At 47.4% G+C, this 27766-nt stretch overlaps 1 protein-coding gene across 3 annotated transcripts; it reads right to left on the bottom strand.

Moving 5' to 3' along the window:
- Positions 1-842: 842 nt before the first annotated feature.
- Cnga3 (cyclic nucleotide gated channel subunit alpha 3) lies at positions 843-23709 on the bottom strand. Of its 3 annotated transcripts, XM_076833482.1 has the most exons (7): positions 23609-23709; positions 18469-18582; positions 16516-16695; positions 13809-13925; positions 8094-8201; positions 5642-5748; positions 843-2251 (listed from the first exon to the last, which is right to left on the bottom strand). In XM_076833482.1, the coding sequence occupies exons 1-7, from the start codon at positions 23707-23709 to the stop codon at positions 843-845; spliced, it is 2136 nt and encodes a 711-aa protein (XP_076689597.1). The 3 variants fall into 3 exon arrangements, with proteins under 3 accessions (XP_076689597.1, XP_076689598.1, XP_076689599.1); XM_076833483.1 differs by lacking the exon at positions 13809-13925; XM_076833484.1 differs by lacking the exons at positions 13809-13925; positions 18469-18582.
- Between the last annotated feature and the right edge of the window lie 4057 nt (positions 23710-27766).

Here is a 27766-nt window from a genome sequence, read left to right as displayed (position 1 = left end):
GACGGGGTTTCTGGGGGTCCCAACAAGCATGTAAGGAGACATCAGACTCAGAAATACATCCTCAGACCATTTCATATAAGATCGAATTTGTGTTTCTGCCTGTCCTTTAAGCTATTTGTTATATTTTATTTTTTTAATATTTATTTTTTTTGTTGTTATAGGTGGGCACAATATCTTTATTTTATTATTATTTTATTTTTTTATGTGATGCTGAGGATCGAACCCAGTGCCTGATGCATGCTAGGCAAGCGCTCTACCACTGAGCCCCAGCCTTAGCCCCTCTTGTTATATTTTCATAAGGAGATGGTGATAGAGTGAGGTTGGAGGTGAGGAAAAAGAAAGGGTGACTAAGTAATCTTCCACTTGTAGGAAAATTAGGTTACAAGTCCTAAAAATCTCCTCATGGATTCCATAAAAAACAAAACAAAACAAAAAATTGGGCCAGTGGTCCTAGCTACTTGGGAGGCTGAGGCAGGAGGATCACTTGAGGCCAGGACTTCAAGGTCAGCCTGGACAACATAGTGAGAATCTGTCTCAAAAGCAAATTATTACAGTTCCCCATACATACTTGCATGTGCTTGGACTGAGGACACTCCACATTTCCCTGCCCTGCTTGGAATTTCATGAAGATCTCACAGTAACCTGGCACTTCCCTGGAGCTGACATCCTGAGTCCCATTTTCTAGAGAAGAAAACCAAAGCTCTCTCCTGTAGTCACACTGCTTGCAAAGGATGAGCAGAATGCAGGACGAGGAATGCAGCCCCAGCTGAGGCCTCTGCCACACGGCTGCAGACATACAGCGTTGCACAGAGAGTCGGCCCCCATGGAGCAGCTCATTTTCACTACTGTTTGGCCTCTGTCTTTGCAGCCTCATCAGGAGCTTCTGCATCAGATGGGGGGCCGTTCCCACTGCCCTTCACCTGGCTCTCCAGCTGGGTGAGCCGTTGCTTCATCTTCATCTGGTTGGCGTTATACTCCGCCAGGAGCCTGGCAAACCTGGTCTGTAGCATGTCCAGGGAGGACTCCAGGTGCTCCACCTTCTCCTCAATGTCCTTGGGGTCTGCCCCAGCCTTGGCCACATCCTCATCGATCAGGTTGTCCTTCATCAGGATCTGCCGTCCCTTCTCCTCCAGAGCCTTCTTGGCCTCAGGGTATTCGGTGAGGGCCTCCATCAGATCATCCTTGGACAGGCAGAACAAGTCCGAGTAACCGATGCTCCTGATGTTCGCCGTCCTGCGGTTCCCCGACTTGCTTCCCTTGATGTTTAAGATGCTGATCTCCCCAAAGTAACTGCCATCGCTGAGGACCACGAACTGGGTGATCCCATCATCGGCCACCACAGCCAGCTTGCCCTCCTTGATGATGTACATCTCCTTCCCAATGTCCCCCTTCTTGCAGATATAATCCCCAGGGCTGAACACGGTTGGCCGCAGCTTCAGCACCAGCTCCACCAGCAGCCCAGCCTCGCAGTCCTGGAAGATGCGGACCTTCCTTAGGGTGTCCAGGTGCACGTTGATGGCGATCTCTGCTTTCAGCTTGTCTGGAAGGCTCTTTAGCACCTCCTTTTCATCCACCGTCTTCCCGTTGGCCCACAGGTAGTCAAACCAGCGGATAACCCGTGTCTCCAAGTCCTTGGTCACCTTGCGGAACTGCATGTACTGCTTGATGGAGTCAATCTTAGCCTGGAACTCGGCCCTCGAGGCGTTCATGTTCGAGATCATGGAACCCACGTTGCCCACAATGGTGGCAAAAATCAGAACACCCACCAAGAAGTCAATCACCACAAAGAGATACTCCTCGTCTTTCACGGGGGGTGGAGTCTCACCGATGGTGGTCAGGGTCAAGGTGGACCAGTAGAGACTATAAATATACTTCCTGGAGAGGCGTGCATGCTCTGGCTTGGAGACATTTGGGTAGACCCAGGAGTCTGTTCCGAAACCGATGAACTTGGAAATGGCAAAGTAGATGCAGGCATTCCAGTGGATGATGACGAGGATGTACAGGACCAAGTTCCCAATCCTGAACAAATTGGGGTAGCTGGTCCTCGTCTCTGTGCGGTCAAAGAATTCAAAGAGGCGAGAAAGTCTCAGTAGGCGGTTGAACCTCAGTTCTGGATAGTTCATGCCCCACTTTATATAAGCCAGGTCTGTGGGGACCAGGGACAATACATCCAGCTTGAACTGCATGGACTTTGTGTAATGTTTCCACAGCCGGCTAGTATCCTGGACCATCAAGCCTTGCTCGAGGAAACCTAAAGAAGAAAAAGAAGGTCACGTGGGCATCAGAGCGCCTGGCTTTCTTTGGTCACGGGCAGAGAAAGGTATTTTATACCAGGACTACACACTATGCAGTGACACCTGTGTAAGGACAGCAGCTTCCAAGAGCAACGCCACCACTGTGGGAAACTCACACTCACGGATTTTCTTCGATGAAGTTCTAATGCATTCTATTCAGCTTTTCAAAAACCAGATCAGTTGGGTAACGTTGAACATAGATGGGGTATCATCCCTGTTGGCATCCTGACCTTTAGGTTTCCTGTTATATTTTCACCATCAGATGGCGGCAGAGTGAGGTTGGGGAGGGAAAAGAGGAAGGGTGACTACATCATCTTCCATTTCTAAGAAAATCAGGTTACATACAAGTCCTAAAAATCTCCTCATGGATTTCATAAAAAATTAATTGGGCCTGACATGGTAGCACACACCTGTGCTCCCAGCTACTTGGGAGGCTGAGGCAGGAAAAGATGATTACATTTTAAAGGATAAATGAAAATTTGTATATATGATTTATATATAATATAATTTTAATATATAATTATATAAATTTATACTTATATATATTATTATTAATATATATAAAATTCATAATTATACATGTATTATCTATATACATAAATTTATATATAAATATATAAATTTTATGTATTATTTATATAATCATATATAAATAAATTTATATATAACCATGTTATTTATAAATTATACATGATTATATGAATTTACAATGTATATAATTTTATGATTTATAAATTTTATATAATTTATTTTATAAATTATATTTTACAAATATTGTATAATATACTTTGTTTTATAAGTTATATATTATGAATTAATAATTATTATTTATATAATATATAAATTATAATAGTTCATATAAATATATAAAACTTTAAAATACATAAAATTATAAAAATAAAATATAGGACTGTGTTGCGGCTCAGAGGTGGAGCACTTGCCTAGCATGTGTGAGGCATTGGGTTCGATCCTCAGCACCACATAAAAATAAAGATATTGTATCCACCTATAATTTAAAAATAAATATTTAAAAAATAATAAAATAAAATATATATAAAATTTAAAATGTACAAAATCATAAATTATATTTTTATGATATATTTTATTTTATAAATTATGTAAAATTTATCAAATTATATATTTTCTATATTTATACATTATTATTTATGTAATTGTATATTATATATAAATTTAAGTGGGTACATATATGTGTGTATTGATTTTAAAGGGGGTTTTTCTAAGTTAATTTTCAGAGTCAGAGTGAGCTGAAGTGTTCACTGCCTGGGATTGGCTTGAAAATATCCCAGGCAGCAAATAAAAGGGACGGGGTAGGGCAGGTGACGGACAGAGGGTAAGAAGCTGGGAAGTGTGAAACTGGGTGAGGGCCTTCGGGGTCACCATACTGTTCCCTCTGCTTCTGTGTATACTGGAATATCAATCGTAAACATTTAAACACACAGCTCAGATCCTATCAAATCAGTTTCACCAGTCTCATGGGGCATGACCTGCCTTTGAGAAACCCTCCCCAGGAGTGGAATGGCTCCTCCTGGTTGCACATTATAGTCTCCCAAGCCGCTAGAAGTCTGGGATTCGTGTCCAAAGAGTCAGACTGGCAGGAGACAGGCTGGATACAGGAGTTACGAGGCGTTCCGACCAGTGCACTCTATCATGGAACTCCAGACCTGCATTCTTTTAGTTTTCGCTATTTCCAAACACGCACAGGAATAGAGAGAGTAATATAATGGGTGCTTTTGAACTTTGGGTAAGCAGCAGAGTCCCCCATGGGTTCAGTGGGACACAGAGGGCTTGAGCCTGGATGTCTGGGGCACTTCTAACAGGTTCTGGGTGCTGCTGCCACTGGTCCAGGGCCACACTTTGAGGCTAGATGGGGGTAGGCTGTCATCTCTGTTAAAATTGGAAATCAAGTTTATCCACACATAAAGTATGTCCACACATAAAGGACACCCCACCTCCAGCCCCTATTCTTCACATCCTTCTTTTGTCATCCATTTCTTCCTTTGGTGTCTTTGGGGGGACTGGTTCCAGGATCCACCTACCCGCCCTGCCCAAGGATACAAAAATCCTCAGTTGGTTGAGCACAAGGACACAGAGGGATAGAAGGGCCATTGCACGTGTACTTATTGAGTGCCTGGGCTGTCACACAGCATCCTGTGCCTTGACACATCTCCACACTTCTTTGTGATCTTTCTCTCAATTGTGATGACTTTTCCCCTTGGACCATGATCCACAGCCACTTGGATTCTGTGCTTCCCTCTCCCCCAGTTTCCTGATGCACCTGGTGTTGCCTAGGGCGGAACCCAGGCATAAGAGTCAACGTCTGAGCGAGGGGTCTTGTTGCACCAAACTTGGCTGAGATCAAGGACGGCCACCCAATGGGCTGTTCATGGAGCTCTGAGCCTGTGCAAGCTAATGATGTGCAGCAGAGTGGCAGACCCCCAGGGCTGGCAGGTCATCACATAAGCCTCAAGCCATGCATGGGAGGTCTTCTAAGTGACAGTGTTAGGCACCAGTGTGGGAGCCCATGTGGCATGACTGGGTAGTGTCTGTGGACTTTGAGCAACTCACACAGTGTCTCTGGCCTTGTTTTCTAAATGAAAAATGGAGACCACCATCCTGCACCTCTTGTCTTGTGCAGTAGTTCCAATGAGAGCACGAGATTTGTTTGGAATGCTTTATAAACTACGAAGACACACAGAGGCGTGCTTGCTGTGACCTGGTGGTGTTAACATGGACAACTATGGCACAGTTTTTAGTTCAAAAATCTTGAAAGAAACAAGCAGGGCTTTTGCCATTCTTCCTGTGAATTAGAAAAGGGAGCACAGCTCTGAGCCTGAGGGGTGGTGAGTTTTAGTCCTGGTAGAGGCAGTAGAAGGAGGTCTTATGTCCTTGGCACTGTCCTCTGACAGCTGCTGAGTAACTTTCCCTTCTGCTCCTGCTACCAGTCTTGAACAGGCAGAGCTTGGAGGGGTCCTTCCAGATTGAAGTGTGGCCTTCTTGCTTTACAGATGACACAACAAGGTCCAGAGAGACAGCCTGACCTGCTCAAGGCCCTTCAGTTTTCTGGGAGAGCAGAGCCCAGAGCGCAGGCATTCTGACCCCTGCTCAGGGTCCATTCCAAGGTTCAGCATAGAGGGACCTGGAACAGCAGCACCCATCTTCCTGGTTAAATGGTCCCCAGACCTCCTGGTCTCTCATGGTCAAAGACAGGTAATGTCCAACCTGTTATTCTGGATCTCTCTGAGCATTCCGTGTGGTACCCAATATCCCCCTAACCCCAAAGTCTGTGGCCTGGATCAGAGCAGTCTCCAGGCCTGGGACAGACTCACCTGTCCGAGTGCGCACTAGCATGTCCAAACCATAAATGACATCTGACGAGTAGTCCAGGACCAACCACAGCATCAGGTGCTCAGACTGGAGCTCATCAAAACAGGCCCTAGACAAACCCAGCATGAGAGATGAGACAGATGGCCACTTGTCAGAACACAGGCCAGGCAGCAGCTTTGTACCATAAACATGGCTCACTTCACGCAGTGACAGTCCTGCTTGCAGGGTTATAACCCCAGAGTAATAACCCAGGCCTCTGATGAGGAAACAGAGTTTCTTTTTGTTCCTCCAGCACTGGGGATTGAACCCAGGGCCTGGGGCATGCTAGGCAAGTGCTCTACCACTGAGCTGCACCCCAGCTCTAGAGACTCAGGTTTTAGAAAGTTATTGTTCCATGGTCATGGGGCTGCTAAAAAGAGCCAGGGGCTGGGAGCATGGGTCAGTGGTAGAGGATGCACAAAGTCCTGCTTTGAGCCCATTACCAAAAATGAAGGAGGAAGAGAAGACAGAGGAGAAGGAGGAAGAGAGCTGGGATTGACCCCAAAGAGTGACAGTGAGCTATGAAACCCTAATAGGTGCATTTTTTCTAGGCCTCTTGGTAGAGTCAGGTAATGGGGATAAGGACCTACAACAAAGTGTGACCACTGAGAAACTGACAACTAAACAAGCCAGTGAAGATCTCCTATCTTTTCCTCTTTACGCTCTCTCTCTCTCACAGAGCCAACACCCCGGAACTCCCCTGCTGACCTCAGAAGAGCAGCAGCCTGTCCCTGTGCCCCTTCCTGTGGCTTGCTCAGCAACCCTCTGAAGAGCAACAGTTCACTCCTGGGTCCTCAGATTCTGACAGACAGGCAGGGAGCAGTGCAGCCTCCTGCTAACTTGCAAGGAGAGGTCTCCACATTCCCTTCTTTTACACCTGTCCTGCAAACCCTCAGGAGAGCTGATCGCTCCTTTCTCAGGCCATCCCAGGACTCCTCTTACACTGGGGTAGCGTCATGACTTGGATTTTAAATGTCCCCACAGGCTTATGTGTTAAAGACGTGACCGCAGCCTGTGCTGCTCCTGGGAGGTGTGGGACCGTTAGCAGATGGGGCCTATGGGAGGAAGGGAGGTCATTGAGGGCATGCTCTTGAAGTGGAGATGGGGACCTGCCCCCCCCAATACTTCATGCTGAGGTGAGCAGCTTCCCCCATCACCCACTCCCCATGATATGCTGCTGCTTTGTCATAGGCCCAAAAGCAAAAAATTGCCCATCAAGGGAGAGCTCAGAAGCTGGGTTCAAATAAACCTTTCCTCCTTTTAAGTTGTTTATCTCAGGCTTTTTGTCAAAGTGATAGAAATATGACTAATGCGTGATCAGAAATGCCACCACGCTGTCTCTCAGAGTGGCGGCTGTCCGTCTTGAAGTCTTGCTCAGGAATGCCTCAAAGCCCACTGTCTAATGTCAGAGGGGAAGGACTTGCCTCGGTGTCCTGGTCTTGCATGTCAGCTCAGCAAAGCCCCAAAGGCACCCCTCACCCTCTCGGGGCTGCATCCTGGTTGGCCCTATCATGCTCTGGAGAGCCCCAAGTCCTGCCCCTGCATGCTTGTCCTGCAGGTTTGCTAGGGCCCTCTAGCTACTCTCAGAAGAGCAGCATATTCTGCGTTCTTGTGCTGCAGGTCTGCTAGGAAGGGCTCCTAGATCCCTGGCTTAACTTGAGATAGCAGCAGTATGGCCCTCATCCCTGCTCAGGAACTTGCAGCCTGCAGACTTTCTCAGAAATACCCTCAACTCTACCTGCCTGCAGAATAGAGCTGCCAGTCCTGCATCCTCATCTGGTAGCCTGCTCAGGAATGCTCCAAAGGCCCTTATTGAATGTGGCTCCCTCTGGTCCCTCTCCCGGTAGCTCTGCTCAGGAAAGCCTCTGGAGCCCCTTCAGAGGAGCAGTGTCTTGTCCGTGTATTTACAAACATCACTTCCTAGGAAAGGTTTAATTTTCCCCTGGTGCTTGGGGAGCACCAATTCACCCCTGCACCTCCCACCTGCAGCTCGCTTAGAAAAGTGCCAAAGCCTGTGCTTCTCTCCAGAGAGCAATAGCTTCTTTTAAACCTCCCAAAGTACATGCTTGCCTAAGAACACCCAGCAAACCCACATCCACCTTCAAAACAGTAGCAGCTTCAATGCACAATAGCTAAACTATGGAACCAACCTAGGTGCCCTTTAACAGATGAATGGATAAAGAAAATGTGGTTCGTATACAAAGAGCGTCTCAAGCCCACTTGTCAGCAGTGGCTTAGAGCACCCCCATAGTCCTCTTGGAGAACCTCCTGATTTTATAGGTGGAGAAACTGAGGCACCAGAGCTATAAGGTGGCTGTGAGGGGACCAGAACTCTGAGATCCTGGGTGACACTCCATCTTCTGGCCATGGCGGCTCTCACTTGCTCCAGCCCATCTCGGGTGGCCCAGCACCTACCTGCACACGAGCAGACACCAGTTATAGAAGACTGGCATGGCAATGGTGGTCAGCCAGCGGTAGTAGAGGTTGCTGGAGGGATCCATCACAAAGTCTTCCTTCTTCTTTCTGGAAACACACACACTCACAAACAGTTCAGTGTGTTGAAGGGCTGTGGCTTTGGGAGGGTTTTAGAGAACTGAGGGTAATTTCAGGTGTCCTCTCAGTCTCAGGGGGGTCACAGGAGGTGTCCCTGAATGGGAGGACAGGCTGGAATCCAGGGCAGACTCTGGGGGTCCTTCCCTCCCAGCTCAACTCCCCAGGAAGCCATGGTTAAACCATAGTCATGACGATGATATTTTGTGTGACATGTGGCAGCGTCCTTGCCCTTCAGGATTCTGGAAATGAAAATGCTGTCTGGCAATGTCACCGAGGACTAGTGAGGGAGCATTGGGACCATCTAGGGGAGCTTTGTGTAAGTGCTGATTCCCAGGCCCTCCCATCCCCCCTCCAGAGCTGGGGCCTGGAGATGTGCATTCACACCCCGCCTGGGGGTTTCCAAGGCAGCTGCTTCCCCTGAATATGGAAGCCCAAGAGTATGCCCTTGGGAACCCTCCCTGCTTCCCTCACTGAGTTTGTGCTAAAATGAGGTTATTGATTTTATTATTATCATCATCTATTATTCCTAAACTGTGAGGCGAACCACCCCATTCAAGTGCACCCTGTGAAATTAGTGGTTCTATCCAAAGTTCTAGAATTTATGATCTTTTTCCATGAGCTCCTGGGAAAGTCGCAGACATCCTGAGACCAGACACATTTTGAAGTCAGCCGTGAAAACCCAAATCCACACACTGAGTTTTGAAGTCATACATCAAGCTCTGTGCTCTGAAGCAAAGGGTATGGCCTGCAAGTTGTTCTCAAAACTTGTCTCTGGACCCACTGAAGGGAACCCAAGAGCAGAAGTGAAGCAGAAGTCAAGACAGTTTTGTGAGGCACGTGCAGACAGCCTCTGGCTTAGGTGGTTCAACTTAATATTTATTTTGACTTTACAATGGTGTCAAAGATATGCATTCAGTAAACACCTGACCTTGAATTTGGATCTTTTCCCACCTTGGTAATGTGCAATCCAATTCTCTCTCCATGCTGGTTGGTGGCATGAAGCCATGGCGCCTAGTCAGTCATATGATCTCTTATTACCATATATAACAGGCTTTGTGTTGGAGGATTCTGCTCAGCTGTGGGCTAATGCGAGTTCGAAGAGGGCTTAAGGTAGGCAGGGCAATGCTCGGAGGCTTGATAGGTAAGGTGTATTCAATGCACATTTGACGTGGGATATTTTCAACTTAAAAGTGTTTATTGGAATGTTGCCCCAACTCAAGTCAAGGAGCATTTTTAGTGGCAAATCTCAGAGTCAAGGCCTGCAAATGAGGCCAAGTTCAGATGCATATTCAGACATTGCAGAATGGTCCTGCTGGTACACACAGCTTTATTCTCTTTCCTCTTTATCTTTTCTGCTTTCTGGTATGTGTATGATACTGGTGATTGAACCCAGGGTCTATATGTCCAGCCCTTTTTAATTTTTATTTTAATTCAGGGTCTTGCTAAGTTGTCCAGGGTGGCCTTGAACTTTTGATCCTTGAACTTTTGCCTCAACCTCCCGAACAGTTGAGATTACAGGTGTGGGCTACTGCACCTTGTGTGGGAATTTGTTCTGGCAGCAAAAGGGCTACTGCACTGCTTCCTCTTCTTTATTTGGTACCTTTTAAGGGTTAGGTATTATTCTAAAAGTTATATAAATTAATGGCTAAAGAAGTTTTTTAAGACAGGCATTATTGCCCCATCAACCAGTTGAAGAAACCAAAGTGAAAGGTAAGAGATTTTGCCCGTCAAAGGGAGAAACCTATAGCAATCATCTTTGGGCCCCTCTGATTTCACTCTTCCACATTCCGGAAGAAGGCATAATTGAGAAAAAATTTCTAGTAATTGAAAAAGACCAGTATGCTTTTTACCTGGCATTTGTTAAGAAAATAATATGCAAATATGCATACAGCAGAGTCATCACAATAATCAAAAAGTGCAAGCAATCTAATCATGCCCTAGAAGATCAGCAATAGAATTCTGTGAGGTCACTTGATGATGTTGTGGAAGAATATGCAGCAATATGGGAAAACTATTCCTAATATTTTCTAAGTTAAAGAGCAGCCAGGTGTGGTGGCACATGACTGCACTCCCAGTGATGAGGGAGGTTGAGGCAGGAGGACTGCAAATTTGAAGCCAGCCTCAGCGATTTAGTGAGGCCTTGTCTCAAAAAAAAAGGGGGGGGGCTGGAGATGTAGCTCAGTGGTGAAGCGTCCCTGGGTTCTGTCCCCAGTTCCAAAATAAATAAAATAAATAAAAAAACAGACCATAAAAGAGTTTAAATAATAGTGAACTGGTTTGCTTTTGCTGCCAGAACAAATTCCCACACATTTAGTGGTTTAGAAATCCATCATGTAGATCTGTAGGTCAGAAGTCCAGTATCACTCTTCCTAGACTAACATCAAACAGAGCTGTGATCTGTTTTGCAGGCTGTTTGGGACAATCTGTTTCCTGATTTTTGTGGACTGTTGGCAGAATTCAGTTCCTTGCAACTGTAGGATGGAGGCCCTTGTTTTCTTGCTGGCTGTGAACTGAGGGCTAGTGCTGGCTTTCAGAGCCTGCTGTGCCCCTTGGTCTGTGGCACTCTTCTTCCATCTCAAAGCCAGTGGTGGTGGCCAGGTTCCACTTACTGAATCGCCCTCCTCCTTCCCTTTCATCTCTGACCTGCTCTTCTACCATGTCTTTTACTTGAAGCACTCAAGTGATTATATTGGGCCCCCCTGATAATCCACGATATCCACCCAACTCAAGATTTCTAAATTTAATCACATTTGTAAAGTCACCTTTGCTACATGGGTCAAACTGTTCAGGGATTAGGACAGTAGAGACTTCTTTTTCTCCCCTTCCTTTTTTTTTTTTTTTTTGAGTGGGGACAGAAGGACTATTCTGTCTACAATGATCAATATTTATTGAGCATATTTATCAGGCAGTTGTTTCAACCCTTCACACAGCTGTGTAAGACATTATTACAATCCCTTGAGGTCATGGGTCATAAACCCCAAATCACAAACTATAAGCCAGAAAACTTGACATACATACTAGTTAAGGTAACTTGCCAGGTCACAGAGCTCTTAGGGGATTGAGTTGGAATACAAATGTTAAGTAATTATCTTTGATATATCATGTCTATTTATCTATTCAATATTTGTGCCTAGGAAAAAAAGTTGGAGGAGGCTGGAGCTGGGACTCAGTGGTGGAGTGCTTGCCTGGCATGCCTGAGGCACTGGGTTTGATCCTCAGCACCACATAAAAATAAAATAAAGGTATTGTTCCACCTACAACTAAAAAAAGTTCATATTTAAAAACAAGTTGGAGGAATATTAATATGTTAAGAGGGGTTCTCACTGATAGCTGGATTCTGCTGTTAACAGAAAAATGTACTTTGTATGTGCTTATGGGATCTTTTCTTACCTTCCAAGTTTTCAACAATGAATACATGAATAAAATGGAGTTAACTTACATTTAGATCCTGGGAGGATGTCTGCACACTTGAATCACAATCTATTTATTATATAAACTGCTTTAAAGACGAACTCACATTCAATAGAGGAGTCCCAGCCAATCACAGCTGGGACTGTGATAGAGCTTCTGTCAATCACGGGAGACCCGATGATGCGAATAAGGCAAAATGCCGGGCTGTAACCAGGGGCTGTGTCTCCACCTCACTTCCTTTTTTTTTTTTTTTCCATAAATGGCGCTTGATCATGTTACAACCTGGAGTTCTTAGAATTTGTTTTAGTTTGGGGGTTAATTGTGAATAAAACCCAATTAAGGTCTTTAAGTAATTTTTTCTAATTTTGTCTTTTGCTAGTGGATAATAAATCATTCAAATCTTAAGACTTGAGAAGAGCAAACAGCCACCCATCCTCTGCCTTCTTCAATCTACTGTGATGTGACTCCTGGAGTCTTAACGTGAAGTCACCAGCAGAGGGCGCTACACACAAGCTTATCGAGCGCACCTATCCCTGTGCAGCGTTATTACGCCAGGCTCAGCTTGCTTTGTTCAGGCCTGTGGCCCTGGGGTACAGGCTCTGGCCTTTCCTCTGGTTCCCAAAGTGCAGAGTGGAAAGACACAGCACCATCCAGCTGCATCCACAAATCCATCCAGGACTCCTCAAAAAGAACCTGAAGTCCTGCAAAATGATGCCCAATTTGGAAATAGTTATGGAGACCTAAGGAAAAGTGAAAATGCAGACATGTGATGGAAGAGTGGAGGAAGTGTCCAGGGAGGATTACTTTCCATATATTCTGTGCCCAGGTGTCCCCATTTGAGGACAGTTCCCAATTTCATCTCTTAGTCATTGACTGCAGTGTGGACCCATGACATTCGCCCATTGGAGAAGATTTAAGAGCCAGCCCCATCCACCCCCATCCTTGTCCACGACTCAGCCCCACCACACAGGGGCCCAGAGTCTGCTGTTGAATTAGTCTTCTATTGCTAACAGAAAGATGATCACACATTTAGTGGCTTAAACTGCAAGTCCATTATCTTGAAGATGAATGGCCTTGCAGGATCTCCATCCCTGGTTTCCAGCACCCTAAGCTTCTCCCTGCTCAAGAGACTCAAAACCCAGTCTCCCAGGGGGGGTCTCATGTCAGGTTTGGCCTTAAATTCAAGCACACATCACAGCAGCTATTGTAGGTGTTGAAATCATTTCATTTTTGTTAATTGATTGTATTTGAGTCTTTGGATTTGATGTTCAAATTTATGCAAACAGAATACATGCTTCCTTTGTGGAAGGAAACAAGAAAAAAAAATCTGAGGAATGGGAGAAGAGGAAAGTGTTGGCCCGTGTCTCTGTCAGTTGGAAGTCAAGAAACGGGCATTTCTTGATGATGTTGATAGTTCCCCCCTAGCCTTTGGTGAAGAGTCCTTTTGCCCTTGGTATTCCATAAAGAGATGTCCTGTGTGGCTGGAGAGTTGTACACACATGCATTGATGCACACTGATAATTTTGCACACACACTCACACACACGTACACACACACTCACTCCTGGGGCTCGTGGGTGGCACTTGTGAGAATCACCCTCATCTGCCAGCTCAGCGTCTGTGACAGAAAGAAATCACATCAGGTCACCCTTTCAAAAAGGCTGGTCTCTGGAAATATTTAAATTCCCCCTTTCTCTTCCCCTGATGACACCCTGAGTGTCACTGGCCTGAGTTTGGCCTCAAGATGGGGGCATTTCACTGGCACCCAGGAGCTTGAAGTCCTAGAATGGAAAACGCATTCGCACCACTGAGGTGACTGTCACTGCTCTGCCCAGGAACTCCGGTTTTGTACCCTCAGATCGCCACTCAGGAGGTTAGAGCTTCAAGAGTTTATCTGACCAGACCCTTTTGCTTTATAGATGAGAAAAATGAGAGTCACAGAGATAAAATGACTTCCACAAAGAAGTCATCCAGACCTTGTCCCCTCCCCTCCTAGACAGATGGATTTCCAGCCAAAGGAACAGGATTCTAGAATGTTCTACTGATGCTTGGGGTGGGATGGGGAAGCAGGAGTATTCAAGGGGGAGACAAAGCTGGACCACTAAGGCAGGGAGGGTGGATCCTGGGATTGGAAGGAAAGTGGCTCTGCTGGAGCCTGGGTACTCACTCCTCCTTTGGGTTCTTAGAGGCCTCCTTTGTGTTGTTGGAGGCCTCCTTTGAGTTGTTAGAGGCCTCCTTTGAGTTGTTAGAGGCATTGGTGTTGCTTTTGGCCAGGGGCCAGGCACTGCGGGAGGCAGAGACCCAGAATCAGTTTCAGTTACTCAGGACCAGTGTCCCCAGGTGATTATTCTAATGCCCCAATTCCCCCTCCCCAGGTCTTCTAGTTCACAGCTTAAAGAACTCAGGACTTCTTTTTTATCAGGGACAAAAAAAAAATGTTAGGGACTAGTTAGCTCTGGTTAAAGCTTTGGGGGAAGAGAGGCCCATGCTGGGCTGAGCTGAGGTTTTTCCGAATAAATGAGAACTGGTGGCAATTGATGGTTTGAATCCCGCCCAACTTCCGGGTCTCCAATACCTCTGGATTTCCTGTCATTCAATCCTGTAACCAGTTGGTGTGCCAGACACCACAGGCCAGAAATGGCCCCATGGGACCCCTGCCCTCAGGCCCTTCTCAGGTGGGGAGTGGAGCCTTCTGCATCAGGATGGACACACCCTGCAGCAGCAGTACCTGGCTACCCTCACCTGCACAGGTTCTTGGCTGTCAGGACAGTTTTTGACACAGCTAGTCTAAGAAAGCCAGGTTTCCTATCCTGTAGCTGGCTACTGCAGATAGCTCACAGGAGACCATAGGGACTGAGGCCAGTGACTAGTGACACTGCCACCTGTCTCTTAGGGCCTTTCCTTCTATGATTGCTAGATTTCTGGCCAAATGGCATTTTGGCCACTTCTTTTGCCCTGCCCAAGCCTCTGTCTTCCCATCTAACATGTGGCCACAATTTCTATGCTGGTGCAGCTCATTTGAAAATCCCCCAAGGAACGGACACCCCATCAGCTCCAGGGGGTGAAGCTGCTTTGGGTACATGCCTCTGCGCCCTCACGGGGGACTAATACCTATTTCTGCATACCCCTTGTTTTGAAGTTGGGACTTGGCGTCCAAAAATTAAAAAGCCGTCCAAAAATTAAAAAGCCTCCTTCTCTAGGAAGCCTCTCTCATTGATCAGCTACCACCTTGCCCCATCAATACATCACAGTGGCCCTTCTGATGGGTGACCAGGGATCTGTGGTATACTCAGGATGCGGTTCTTGCCCAACCCTGTGCTCATCTGGTCACACTAGGAAATGAACCAAGAGTATAGCATCCATGTCCATTCGCCTAAGGTTGTAGGAATTTGATTTGATCAATTTGTTTAAGGAAGTCTTTGTTTGCTAAAAAGGAATTGACAAACCAGTCTGGCTGGGTTGTTAAGAACCTTCCTTTTGCTCCCCTTCCTCTTCTTCCATCTCTCTCTGCCATCCCTCCTGTCTTTCTGTCTTGGCAGTCAGTAGCATGTAGGCTTTACTCATGGAGTGTGCTTGGCGTCTGGGATGCCTGGCCCTGGGAACCTGGGACTGACTTGCACATATCCCTGCTAGCACCTACGTCCCCCGGTCTCCTTCCCATAGCCCAGGAAGCCCACAGGTTTGTAGTCCCAGCCCATGTGAGACCTTGTGCCTGAGACCCCTCCCCAGTAGGCGACTTCACATCTGAGGATTCTGCCATCTTTCCCCAGTAGAGGAGACAGAAAGTGGCTGTCCTGTAGCGGCCAACAATAAGAAATGACTGACCCTGAACTCTCATATTGTATCTTAAGATTGCTTGTACATTTTGCAATCTCCTGTACAATCTATACTGTAAATATATCCCCTCAAACCCTCAGACACACAAATGTGGACGGAGGCTCCAGAAAGATCCAACACATCTCCTGACGCTTGCCACCTTCACTTCCCCAGGGTCCTCCTAGACCCACTGGGGAAGCCCCCAAATGGAATCCTTCTCACTGATACAAAATCAGATGGCATTGTCTCTAGCAAATTATATAGGAGCCATCTGTTCTGTAGCAATCTCACACCTTACAAGTCTCTGCATTACCTACAGGATTCTGCCCAAAGAGAACTTTGCAACATTTTTTAAAGGTTCAACCTTTTTAAATCTTCCCCCCCCCCAGAATACAAGTTCTGGGTGAGAATTCACATGCTTGTGAGGCTGGGGGAGGCCAGGTTCCCTTCTGCATCTGACCTCTCCTCCCTGCAGACTGACCCAGGTGTCCTAAAGAGACCCTCTGCTGCTGTTTCCCAATCTGACTCTGAGTTGTACAAGATGCTCGGAGGCCCTTGCTCGGCAGATCTTTTTACCAGAAAGCACACACTCTGCCCAGGCCTCTCCCTGCCCTTTGGCTCTTACCCTGACTTGGGACCTAGATGATTCCCCTCAAAAATTAGACCAACTGGTCTAATTAGAAAAATGTATGTGTATATATATATGCATAAAATTGTGGGTACAACACAAAGGGTCCTGGTATAAAAGGACCTTCTTTATAGCAAGATGGGTCACAGGGCAGTCTGGAATGAGGGTCATTGAGGGAGAGCGATTGGTGAGGCCCCTGATGAATTTAGGGGGCTCCATGTAGGAGGGGGTCAGTGGTCGAATGAAGCTGGGCACTTGGGCCCAAGGACTTCCTTTCCTGCAGAACTGCTTGGACTCCTGGTGGAGGATGCCCGAGCTTCCAGCCTTGCCCCCAACAACAGATGCCTTCTTCAAGGGATTTTGCTCCAAGATGGACCCGTCAAAGCAGACGACTCCTGTCGGCCGGCTGGTGCAGGTGGTTTTTCCCTACCTTCTCCCTCTGTCTGGTGGCTCCTGGCTGCCCGCGTGTGACTGAGCATTGCTTTCTTGGCTGGACACCTCCTTGAGCTCAGCTCCACGGAAACGGTCCAGAAGAGAGTCAGATCTTTGGTCCTCGCAGCGCGAGTGCCTGGCAGCCCACGTGCGCAGTGAGATGATGAGGCGTGCCAACCTGGAAGGGCCGTCAGAGGGCAGCCATCAGAGAAGGAAGGATAGGGAAAGCCCTCTCCCTGGTCTCCAGGACCCAGGAGAAGCAGAGATGACCAGGAGGGTGTGGGCCAGGGGCTCAGGTTTGTATATCCACTAAGCAGGGTCTTTTTTTTCTGGGGGGGGGGGTATTGGGGATTGAACTCAGGGGCATCGGCTGTTGAGCCATGTCCCCAGCCCTATTTTGTATTTTATTTAGAGACAGGGTCTCACTGAGTTGCTTAGTGCCTCGCTAAGTTGCTGAGACTGGCTTTGAACTTGTGATCCTCCTGCCTCAGCTGCCAGAGCTGCTAGAATTACAGGTGTGCACCACTGTGTCCTGCTAATCAGTTCTGAGTAACCTGCAACTAAGACACAAATTGTCACTTACCTGACCTAATCCCACTTTTGTGTCCTAAGGGAATACATTGAAGCAAGAAAATATTGCTGATAGCTGCTGCTGTTGACATATTTTGAGGTGCCTGCCTGGCCCTTCTCAGCTCTGGACAGCCCCCTTCCTCTACTCTGTGGAAGGAGTAGGACCAAGGACATGTCCCTTACTCCTCCCTCAGCCAACAGGACTGGGGTTGGACAACTGACCCATAACAAGTCACTCAAGCTTCTGAACAATCCAGAGCCACTCCAGGCTGGGGCTGGCTGTGTCCACTGAAGACTGTATGGTGAAGGCCATTGTGTGAGCTCAGAAAGCCAGAAGTGGGGGAGAGGTGAAGAAAAAAGACCATGACACCGGACGAGAGAGTGAGGAAGAAGGCAGCTGCCTCCCGCCCCGCTCCCAGGAGCCCCTTAGATTCCATTTCCAGGACAGTTTGTAGCACTAAGCAGTGGCTGCTCCAGCCCTATCCCAGCCCTACCCCAGCCTTTTAATCTGAGCAGACTTGAAAGTCCTCTCTCCTTTGCAATCAAAGAGACTTAAGACAGCATTTGATTAATAAACCAAAAACACCGGAAATCTCTTAACTACAACGAGCTGGTCAATAAATCATGATTGAGTAGTATTCTCCACAATGAAAAATATGGTAAATAAATGAATGATTTTTTTTGGTGGTAATCTTAAGTAAAAAAGCTACAGAACACATGACAATGTAAAACTGTGGTGCTGTAAAATAATTTGCTGGAAAGAAACAACATATCCCAATGTTTGCTGAGCACCTGTCATGAGCGGGCACCTGGCTCTGAGGCTGCTGCGGGGCAGGTACTGTGAGATGAATTTCTAGATGAGGCTTGGAAAGATGAAATGACTTTCAAGGTGGTGCAGCTATGACAGCCAGGGTACAGAGTGCTACGGAGCTCGGAGTCTTGCTAATCTTTCAAATATTTTTGCAAGGAGGCTTGCTATAGAGTCTAGACAGACACCGGATAAAACTGCCAGGGACAATGGTCACCACTGCCTTAACGTACCACTATGTCAACCCAGTGGTCACCTATGGCTGGCTGATTGGCTTTTTAATTTTTTTTTCTGAAATCTTCCAGAATTGAGCAAGTACTTTAACATCACTTTTTATTAAATCAATTTCATATAAAGACAGGCTTTTTTTTTTTTTTTTCTTAGACTCTTCCTAGCTCAGAACATCTGAGCTAAGAGGAAGGAAATTATGACTGAGAGATTTCAGGCTGCTGTGCTTCTGCCCTGTTCTCCAAAACTTCAATTTCACTCCCACCCAGCATGTCTTCCTGAGATGTATCCACCTCCATTCTGCCCCCAGCCTCCCCCTTCCCAAGGTGAAGGCTGGTCAGTTACCTGGCAGGTCCCTGGTCAGTGAAGGAGCTTTGCCGGGGTCCAGCAGGTTCTCTGGTCTCCATGGCGATTCCTTGCTGCAGGGCTGTGGGTGTCTCCTCACATGGCAAGTGGCCCCTAGCAAATCAAATATGCAGCAGCTAAATCGATTTCAAGCTCACCCACCTCCTGGACACAGTCAGGCGGGAGATGGACAGAGCCCTGCTGCATGAGGGAAGTCTTCCACCATCACGGGTCCACAGCCCAAGGACTCTCACTTCCATTCACCTCCAGCAGGCCCTGACTTTGGGGAGAAATGCATCTTTTCTTTATAGCAAGACTGGCCAAAGATGGCGGCTCATGTCCAGCCATTGTCCAGAGGCTGGTGAAGGTATAGGGGGGAGACGGCAGCAAACGTTGACACAGTCCCCATCAGAGCATGGGATGGGATGGTGTTGGGGTGGAGTGCCTTCCATCTTGAACCATAGCTGCTGTTTTTACAAAATGATTCCAGAATGAAGATTTTTGGTTCAAACACAACTCTGTGCGCTGACATCTGACTCTCTAAGACCAGGTCCTCCTGGAAGCCTTCCTAGTGTCCCTCACGTGTACAATCACACTTCCAGGACAGTGTGCTTGTCTGGTAGCCTTTCTGGAGCCCTCTGGATTAAAGGGGAGGTTCCCAGATTTGCATGGCCCTGGCCTAGCCCCCCAGACACACTCAAAATAATTTGTACAGCGCTTTCAAATGCAAATTCACTCACTTGTCTGTCAAACCCTGGCCTCTGTGCCCTGCATTGCATAGGTAGGGGGGACAGAGATCTCTACTGTGTAATTCCCGTCCCTGGCAGGTTTTATCCCTGTAAGAAGTATGTGCATAAAGAGGATAGGGAGACCGCTCTGCAGGAGCCTGTTGAACTGCCTGGAATAAGACCAGGAACGTGTTTGGGGGTATTTGTCTTTCGTGTAAAACCTCCTGAGACTGAATTTGGATCAACTTGATTGCGAGTCAGCCAGGCGTCGGCCTCTGGGGATTTGTGCTTCATCCTAGGAGCCTTGAGGAGCCCAAGCAAGGCCAATTAATCCCATCATGTGGCCTATTCCAACCTAATCAGCTTTCTTAACAAGGTGGTTGAAGCAGGAGGCAAGAATTAACATCCAGGGGGCAAAGCTGCCGTCTGTCCCCGGTGAGTGATTAGAAGTCAGAGTCCTTGAGTCCCAGATGCTGAGCTGCCCTGCGCCCTCCTTCCAGCAGCATCCCAGTCCTGGAGCTCACCACCATCCTGCCAACTGGCCAAGCCCTTTCTGGTCAGCTCTCAGGGCCAGCAGTCTCCTCCCTCCCTGGGCTTCCCCTCAGCAGGGCCACTTTTTCTACAGAAGCTACACAAAGTCAGGCAGCTTAACCTCCTGCAGGGCCACCTGCAATGACTCTGCCACATCTGGTTTTCTAGGGACAGACCTTCCACCCTCGCCCTGTCTTCACCCACATTCCTCCTTGGGTTCACGTCTCTCCCCCATCACAGATATTCTCCTGTGAGCATGTTCCTGAGTTCTTGCCTGGCTGGGCAGGGAGACTGAGGCCACCTTCTATTACTGGGGACAAGCCAGGACGTCTTTGTTGGTTTGTGTGCTTTTGGTTGGCCTCTGATGGTCACCGCTACTCAGCATCAGACCAAACCCAATCTTATAACACAGGCTGCTGCTAAAATATCAGCCACCCCTGATTTTCCTTACAACACCATCTCATTTGCAAATGCAAATACACCAACCACCAGCCATTTGTCGATGGCTTATTTCTGTCACCACCTACCTCTTAGCATTTAATCCATGCAACACTTTAAGGGAGGGAAGGGAAGTCTAGAGAGGTTAAGTAACTCCCTGAGGTCACAGGCCAAGTGGCAGAGCTGAGACGCCAATGTCATCCCATCTTATTACAAAACCTGCCTTCATCCACTCCCTAAAGGAGTGAACCCCTGAAGGAATGCACCTCTCCACAGCCCATAAGAGATCACTCACATCTCGTCTGCGTCCACACCAGAGACCCCTTCGGAGGCCCTGAGCAGAGTCCACAAGTCAGTTCCTCTGCCCTCCTGATATTCTGTATGTAGCAAAAGTGGACTTCACATTCCAAAGCACCTGGGTCCGTTACAGGAGGAGGTGGCCGGGGACTCATCTCTTGAGTCCTTGAATCTGAGCAACTGGCATGGGGTCGGGGTAGCACCTGGGCTGGGGCTGGTCACAGCCCGGGTGCCCAGAAGATCCAGAGGCTATCCAGAGGGTGGAGGTGTTCTGTCCCCACCCACTCTAATTCCAAAGCCAGCTCACAACTGGCAGCAGCTGGAGCCACTGCAAGTAGATTGAATGCACAGGGGGCGGCAGAGTAGGGAGCAAGAAGTCTGGATTCAAATCCCTACTCCAGTGCTTTTTAGCAGGCTGTTCTGTGGACTGGTCACTTACCCTCTCTGATCTTAAGCATCCTGCTCTTCATAAAGGAAATAAAGAAGAAAAAAAAAAACCTGGTAATTTCACGTTGAACTGAGTATTGCTCAAACTCCCAATCCCAGAAAGGACACTTAGCCCTGAAGAACAAGGAGAACCTTTTAAAATGCAAGTTCAAGGATCCCAGGGGACGTTTTTTTCATGCATCTGTTATGTTTCAGTCAATGAGGGGCCACATATATGACAGCGGTCCTGTAAGATCATAAAGGAGCTGAAAGTTCCTAACGGTTAGGGACGTTGTACACCCAATGATCACAGAAGTAGGAGACTGGTAGCCCTCACCGTTAAAGGACCCATAGACCATAGTTACTTGATTTCACCAAGCAGATGGAGGGGAATGGAAAGAGGACAGGAATCAAGGGTCTGAGGTGCCTGACAGCTGAGATCCCCAAGGAGACATGGGTCCTGAAAAAAAGGGAGAAACTTCTAGCAATCAATGCAAGAATGGGGACTAGAACCTTCCAGGGAAATACAGAGGCAGGAGAGTCTGGGGGTCAGGTCCTGTTCTGCCTGGAGCTGGCTGAGGGGTCTGGAGCAAGGGCTTGATAGGGCCTCAGTCTATAAAATGAGCAAACTTGGTCGGGACAACCTTGAAGCTTCCCTCTGGTATCTCAGAAGCTCGAGGCCCCGGAAGTTGGAAATTGGCCAAGAACAAGGCCAACTACAGCCACATAATGAAGTGATTGTTTTGAAAGATGAGGTGAGATGCTCAACTTTAAGTGTAATAATAGAGAGGCATTTATGCTGGTAAGGTGAAGGTTTCCTTTGCCCTTGGTCACTGGGCAGGACAGAGGTTCCCAGGAGAATGGAAACTGGTAATTAACTTCGCACACTGTGGAGCATGTGCTGTCTTCTTCTGGAGACTTTGGGGACATAAGAGTAAACAGAGGTGACCTTTCAGCACCAGGCTGGAGAATATGGCACTTTATTTCCATCCTCCCTCTTCTCAAGCCCTGAGGAACTTGAATGAATGGAATCCGCTGCTATTGGACACATGTGACCAGAAATTGCAGCCAATTCATTTTTAAGTCTTTAGTCCTGGAGAAGCAGGTGGAAAAAAGGGTTTCTTTAAGTGATAATTGCTTTGGGCTCCACTCAGAGAGTAGCGTGGAGAAAGCCACTTTTCTATAGGCCACAGATCCTAGGCCCCAAAGCTCACTCCAAAATAGCTGCACCAGGTGAAGGATAGGGACTTGGGGTGCTCTCTGTTCTCACTGCGATCCTCTGTAGTATATTCTTTGATCTTTTTCTTTTGCATTATCTTTTAAAATGTGCCAAATAGCTCCTAGATAATTGGGTTAACCAAACAGATCTAAATAGCCAAGGAAAACTCAGGACATTTTTATTGCTGGAGATTTCAGGGTATGTATATATATATTTATTCTCATTCCAAGGAGGCATTCTCACTCTTCCTTATGACTTTACATTTGGAAAATAACTCCAATAATTTAATAAAGAGAAACAGAAAACCGGGCCTCCGATTTGGTGAAGAACATGGGGGCGGGGAAGTCCCAGGGGACAGACATGGTAACTCCTTCCTCTGGGACATTTAGCCAAGAGCCACACCAACACAGGTTTCAACTGGAGTCATTAAAGATAATCAGTGATTACTATGTACACAAAGTCTCAACTGTTTATCTGCAAAAGCTTTCAAAGAGAACTAGAATTTCAGGGCAAAGAGGTGCTGCATTCAAACACCGTTTGCTTCCCCCAAAGAGCGATTTGAAGCTTAAAATTTTGTATGTGTGTATGTGCCAGAGGCACAAATTGATTTTATATGGAGGCCTTGTCTGTGAAGAGAGGGATGCTGATCCTGGCTGGGAAGTTGGGGAAGGATCCTGGGGTTATGCCTCCATCCCTGAGGCTGCTCCGCCTCCATCCTGAGCAGGTGCTGGCTCTCCTTGATGACCCCAAGGAACATTGGAGAAACCTCTATGGGTCATCCTACTTCTGCTTCCATAAGATAAGAATATATCTCTCCACCCTTACAGCTGAGAAAGGAGGTCAGCAGGAGGGAGGAAAGCAGGGAAAGGAGAAGTACTGGGGAATGAAATCGATCAGATTATGTTATATGCATGGAATGCACTAAAAAAAAAAAAAAAAGAAGAATCTCTCTCTCTCATGAAAGAAGCATTTTTTTGTCACTTCCCTTTTGAAATCTCTGTAGTGTTTCCATGGGCTTCTATATTCACCTGTCCACAAGTTGTTACCATGCCCCAAGTGGACCTCAGGAAAACTCAGCCTGCGGTCAGGGTGGGAAAACATGACTGGGCACAGGCAGGAAGGGCATGACCAGTTCCAGATGCTGGCCTTCTGGGGTTATCTGAGGTCTCCTGGGGTTATCTGGGGCATCCGAGAAGGCCCAGGGTCGGGGGAATCGTTCCTAGGTCTGACAGTGAGGGTTGATTGAGCGCTTCACCACATGGCACGCGCCATGCCAAGAGCGTTGCAGTCACTATCTATGTTAGCCACAACCCAGCCGATCAACACTGGACCGGCTCATACTGCAGATGAGGAAACGGAGGCTAGACGCAGTTGAGCAGCCTGTCATAGCCGGTCAGCTGTACGGACCCTGTTCCAACCCACACTGTGGCATTCCTTCCAGCCATTGAGACCAGTTTTGCAAATAATCTGAGGCAAGCATGAAACGAAAAGCCCATCTTACCTGCTGAGGCCATTCTCAGCGCGATCAAGGTCTCTGTCCACGGTCTTTGCTGGGAGGTGGGTCAGGGAGGGGCGGGAGTATTGGGTGCTGACCTTAGCCATCTTGCTTGTCGCATTCAGCCCCCAAGGTGGTGGCTAAAATGAGAACACAAAGTGAATATGCCATCAGGATCAGCAAGTAGGCGCAAACCCAGCTCACTATAGACAAGACACGGGCCACTCTGTGTGGCTCCCTGGAAACTCTAGTGCATTGGTCCTCTGGTTCACACACGGCTCCTCATACTGTGCTTTAGCAATTCTGGATTCTTCTTCTGAACCTGAGCCACGACAAGTTCTTTCACTCCTTTGCATATGTCTCTACCCCAAAGAGCTGTTCAGAGTGAAGTGCTAAATGAGCAAATGAATGAATGAACCAACGGTCGAGTGGAACCTGATGTAACCAAGCCAAACCCCATGGTTCTCTGGGAAAGCACAATGTCCCTTTTAACCCAGGCTTTCTCACTTCCTTATTTATATTTTATAAGTTGGCATATGCTTTAGTAGTTTTCCTGAATCCTATTTTAAAACACAGTGTGAAAAAATAAGTACCAATACTTAACATTCCTAAAACCTTTGCAAAAAAGCAATGCTGAGCTCAATACTCATCTAATCCCTGCAATAGCCTCCTGTGCTAGTCAGATTTTCATTACTGTGTCCAAAATCCCTGACAAGAGCCACTTAAAGGAGGAAAATTTTATTTTGGTTTATGGTGTCCATCCATGGTTGGCTGACTTCATTGCTTTGGGCCTGAGGTCAGGCAGAGCATCAGGGTGGAAGGATGTGGCAGAGGAAAGCTGTCATCTCAAGGCAGCCAGGAAGGACAGGAAGAAGAGGCCAGGGACAGGATATAGTCCACTAGGGCCTGGCCTCAGGACCTACATCCTTCGTCCATGCCCCAGCATGCACGCCCCCATTTTCCACCAACTCCTGGTAGTCCGTTCAAATGATTAATTCACTAATTGGATGAATCCATCGATGAGGTTAGAGCTCTCATGATCCAATCATTTCCTAGAAACCCCACCCCTGAACATTGTTGTATGGGGGACCAAGCCTTCAACACACGAGATTTTTGGGGACATTCCAGCTTCAAATCATAATACCTCGTGAAGTATTTGAGACTTCTGTCCCTATTGACCCAACTAAGACTCAGATCAGCTTGTCTGATCAAACCAATAGATAAAGCCTACCAATGTGGCATGTTCTTATGCCAGAAATCAGCCTAGGAACATTTTTCTCTTTAGCAAATGTTGGACGGTAGGTACAACTAGGAGTGAAGGGGAAGAGGAGTTGATGTGGGGGCAAGGCCAGTGTGTTGGCCAGTTCCATAATTTCTGGAATACTCTTCCAGCTGGAAGATAAATTCCTGAGGTTGAGTCACTAAAATAGACTAGCACAGACTCTCTGGAGCAGTCATATGGCTTAAGTGTGTCAAATGTCAGTAGAGAGCCCTCTAGAGAAAGATGGCAGTTTCTATAAATAGCCCAGTGACTCACACTGGGACTGAATTCATTCCACATCCAAAGGAAGGGCAGTGCACGGAGCCCAGGGGACCTCACCAAAGCAGCCTGTGGGTGTGAGCCCTGCTTTGCAAGATCAATGCACACCCTGTTTCTCAAGGGAAGCCATTGACTCAGCTGGGTCCTGACTCACTTCTGACATTTGATAGCTTAAGTCTAGATTTTAAAATTTTGCATACCAAAGAAAAATAAGATAAAGTCTACCTTTAAGGATTGGATGGTATAGAGGGGCAGTGGATACAACAGGGTCCTCCAGGTTATACTGAAGAGCTATGGCTTTACCCTGAAGCCCAGTGGGTATGTGGTCAAATGTGCCAAGGCCATTGTGGCTGCTGCACTAGGGAAGGGACTTGAGTGTATGTAAGGTGAGCCATTAAAGTCTGCCATAGCACCTCAGGGGAGAGAGAGTAGTAGCCTAAACTGGATAAATTTTAAAAATTAGCAAATGGGCATGGAATTGATTGGGCATAAGGGATAGTGAAGAGGGAGGATAAGGGCATAAGGGATAGTGAGAGGTGGGCATGTTTGATTGAACAGGGTAGGCATGATATCCTGCCAGCTGGCATGGAGGTAGGGATGCTGCTCACCAACCTAGGTAGGGAAATGGGGAGCAGACTTGTGGAAGAGAAGGATTCCAGTTTGGGATGACTGTGAAAACTTTGGAGCCAAATTATGAAATATTGGTTTTCCACTAAAAGCCCAAAACTCCAATTTCTCATGGTCCATTCAATACTTGTTTTTAATTGAACACTTATCACATGGGTGGGTCACAGAACAATGTGCAGCTGCCCCAAGAAGCACACAGTCTAGTGGAGTCCGGGGAAAGTTTTTGGGGACTCTGCAGGAAAACCATTACCTCTGTACCCGAGGCACAAACCCTGGTCCCAGGGCCACTGTGTGGCGGTAGCCCTTCTGTCCACTCACAGACTGGGCCTCCTGTTGTGGTCGTTAGGTGCCCGGCCCAGGGTAGATGCTGGGCAGCACTTTCTCATGTGATCCTCACAACACCTCTGCTCCTCGCTTTGCAAATGAAGAAACTGAGCAGGTGAGTGGTTTCCTGAGGCTGGGCCTGTGCCCTGGCCAGGATGGACCAGAGGTCTGACTCCACAACCTTAATAATGGCAAGGAACCAATGTTGCCTCTAGACCTGGGCAGGAGGGGTCCCGGCCCTGGCCCCCACTCTGACCCTCCTCCAGCTACATCCCTCCTGTGAGGCAAGGGGATGTGCCCACCCATAACTCCACCTCCTGCTTCAGAGGATGCTCTGGGTGCCCAGGACTCCCTGAGTCTCTGGACTGTTCTAGACCCTCCTTCTCCTCCTTCCAGGTCTACTTTCCCCAGGGTGGCCCTCAGGTGCACTCCCCGGGGCCCATGGGAGGCCGGGGAGTAGCTGTCTTTGAAGGAGTGGGGAATGGATCTTGGAGGAATGGGCAGAGGGTCCACATACATGGTTGCAAGACCCCTTGTGACATGAGGCGGACCCAGGGCTGGCAGGAGAAGAAGGCAGGTCATGGACAAGCACCCAGGGATTAAATCTCCCTACACGCCCACATTCTGAGGCTCAAACTAAAAGTTTGAACCTGGCCTCCGAGGCATTATGAAGGTCTATCTGTCAAGATGGGAGGTGGGCATGTTTGATTGAACAGTGTGCCAACTGGGTCACCTAAGGGTTGCCTCTGGCCCTCTATCTCACATCCTTCCCGCCAGTCTTTCAGTCAGTTGTTGCTATGGCAGCCAGCTGCATGCTGGGTACCCTGACAGCATCTTGCCTTACCTTCTGCCCTGGGGCCTCCCTGCTCCCCACAGGGAACACCCTCTTGGGCCACATCAGTCATTCTGACTCAAGTAGAACCCAGAAGTGTCAGAGTCAGCGCCCTCTTGACTCATAAAAGCAGGACTCAGGATGTCCGCTGTCCTGGTCAGTTAGACCAGGAAGGTCATTCTGAGGCACATTTCATGTGGTTCCTTGGAGGACCCTGGTTGCCCACACTGGTGGTCAGTGAGATGATTACATTGGGTCACTTTCCCTTTTTCTTCTTCAGAGACTCCTACTTCTCTTCCTTGGAATCAATCCCTAAATCAACTGCCCGCATACACATCCTTGTCCAAGGATTTAGTTTGTTTTGTTTCTTGGGAGAACCCACAGAGCAAAGACCCTGTTGAACTTTTAGATATTTAAACACATGGTAAGTGTGTTGTTTGCATTTCTGACTCAGATCCCCCAAGGTTTAGGGGTAAACCCGACTTCTCTTTTAATTCTGTGTTCTTTGGGGGTTGATCAAAGCAAAATGTACAACATTAAGGGGAAATGCCAGTTTAAGAGAACTCATTTTTCTTCCCCAGCTGTCTCACAAATGTCATAAATGATTGTCTTTATTTTTTATTATATTTTTTATATTGGTACTGAGGATTGATCACAAGGGGACTTTACCACTAAGCTACATTCCTAGCCCTTTAATTTTTTTTTTTTAACTTTGAGACAGGGTCTTGCTAAGTTGCTGAAGCTGACCTTTAACTTGTGATCCTCCTGCCTCACCCTCCTGAGTAGCTTGGATTACAGATGTGCATCACTGCACCTGGCTAAATGATTGTCCTTTAAAAAA

Source organism: Callospermophilus lateralis, chromosome 14, assembly GCF_048772815.1.
Source record: "Callospermophilus lateralis isolate mCalLat2 chromosome 14, mCalLat2.hap1, whole genome shotgun sequence".
Classification (NCBI taxonomy): Eukaryota; Metazoa; Chordata; class Mammalia; order Rodentia; family Sciuridae; genus Callospermophilus; species Callospermophilus lateralis.
The sequence above is the reverse complement of the archived record's forward strand: the minus strand, read 5'-3'. Positions and strand labels throughout refer to the sequence as shown.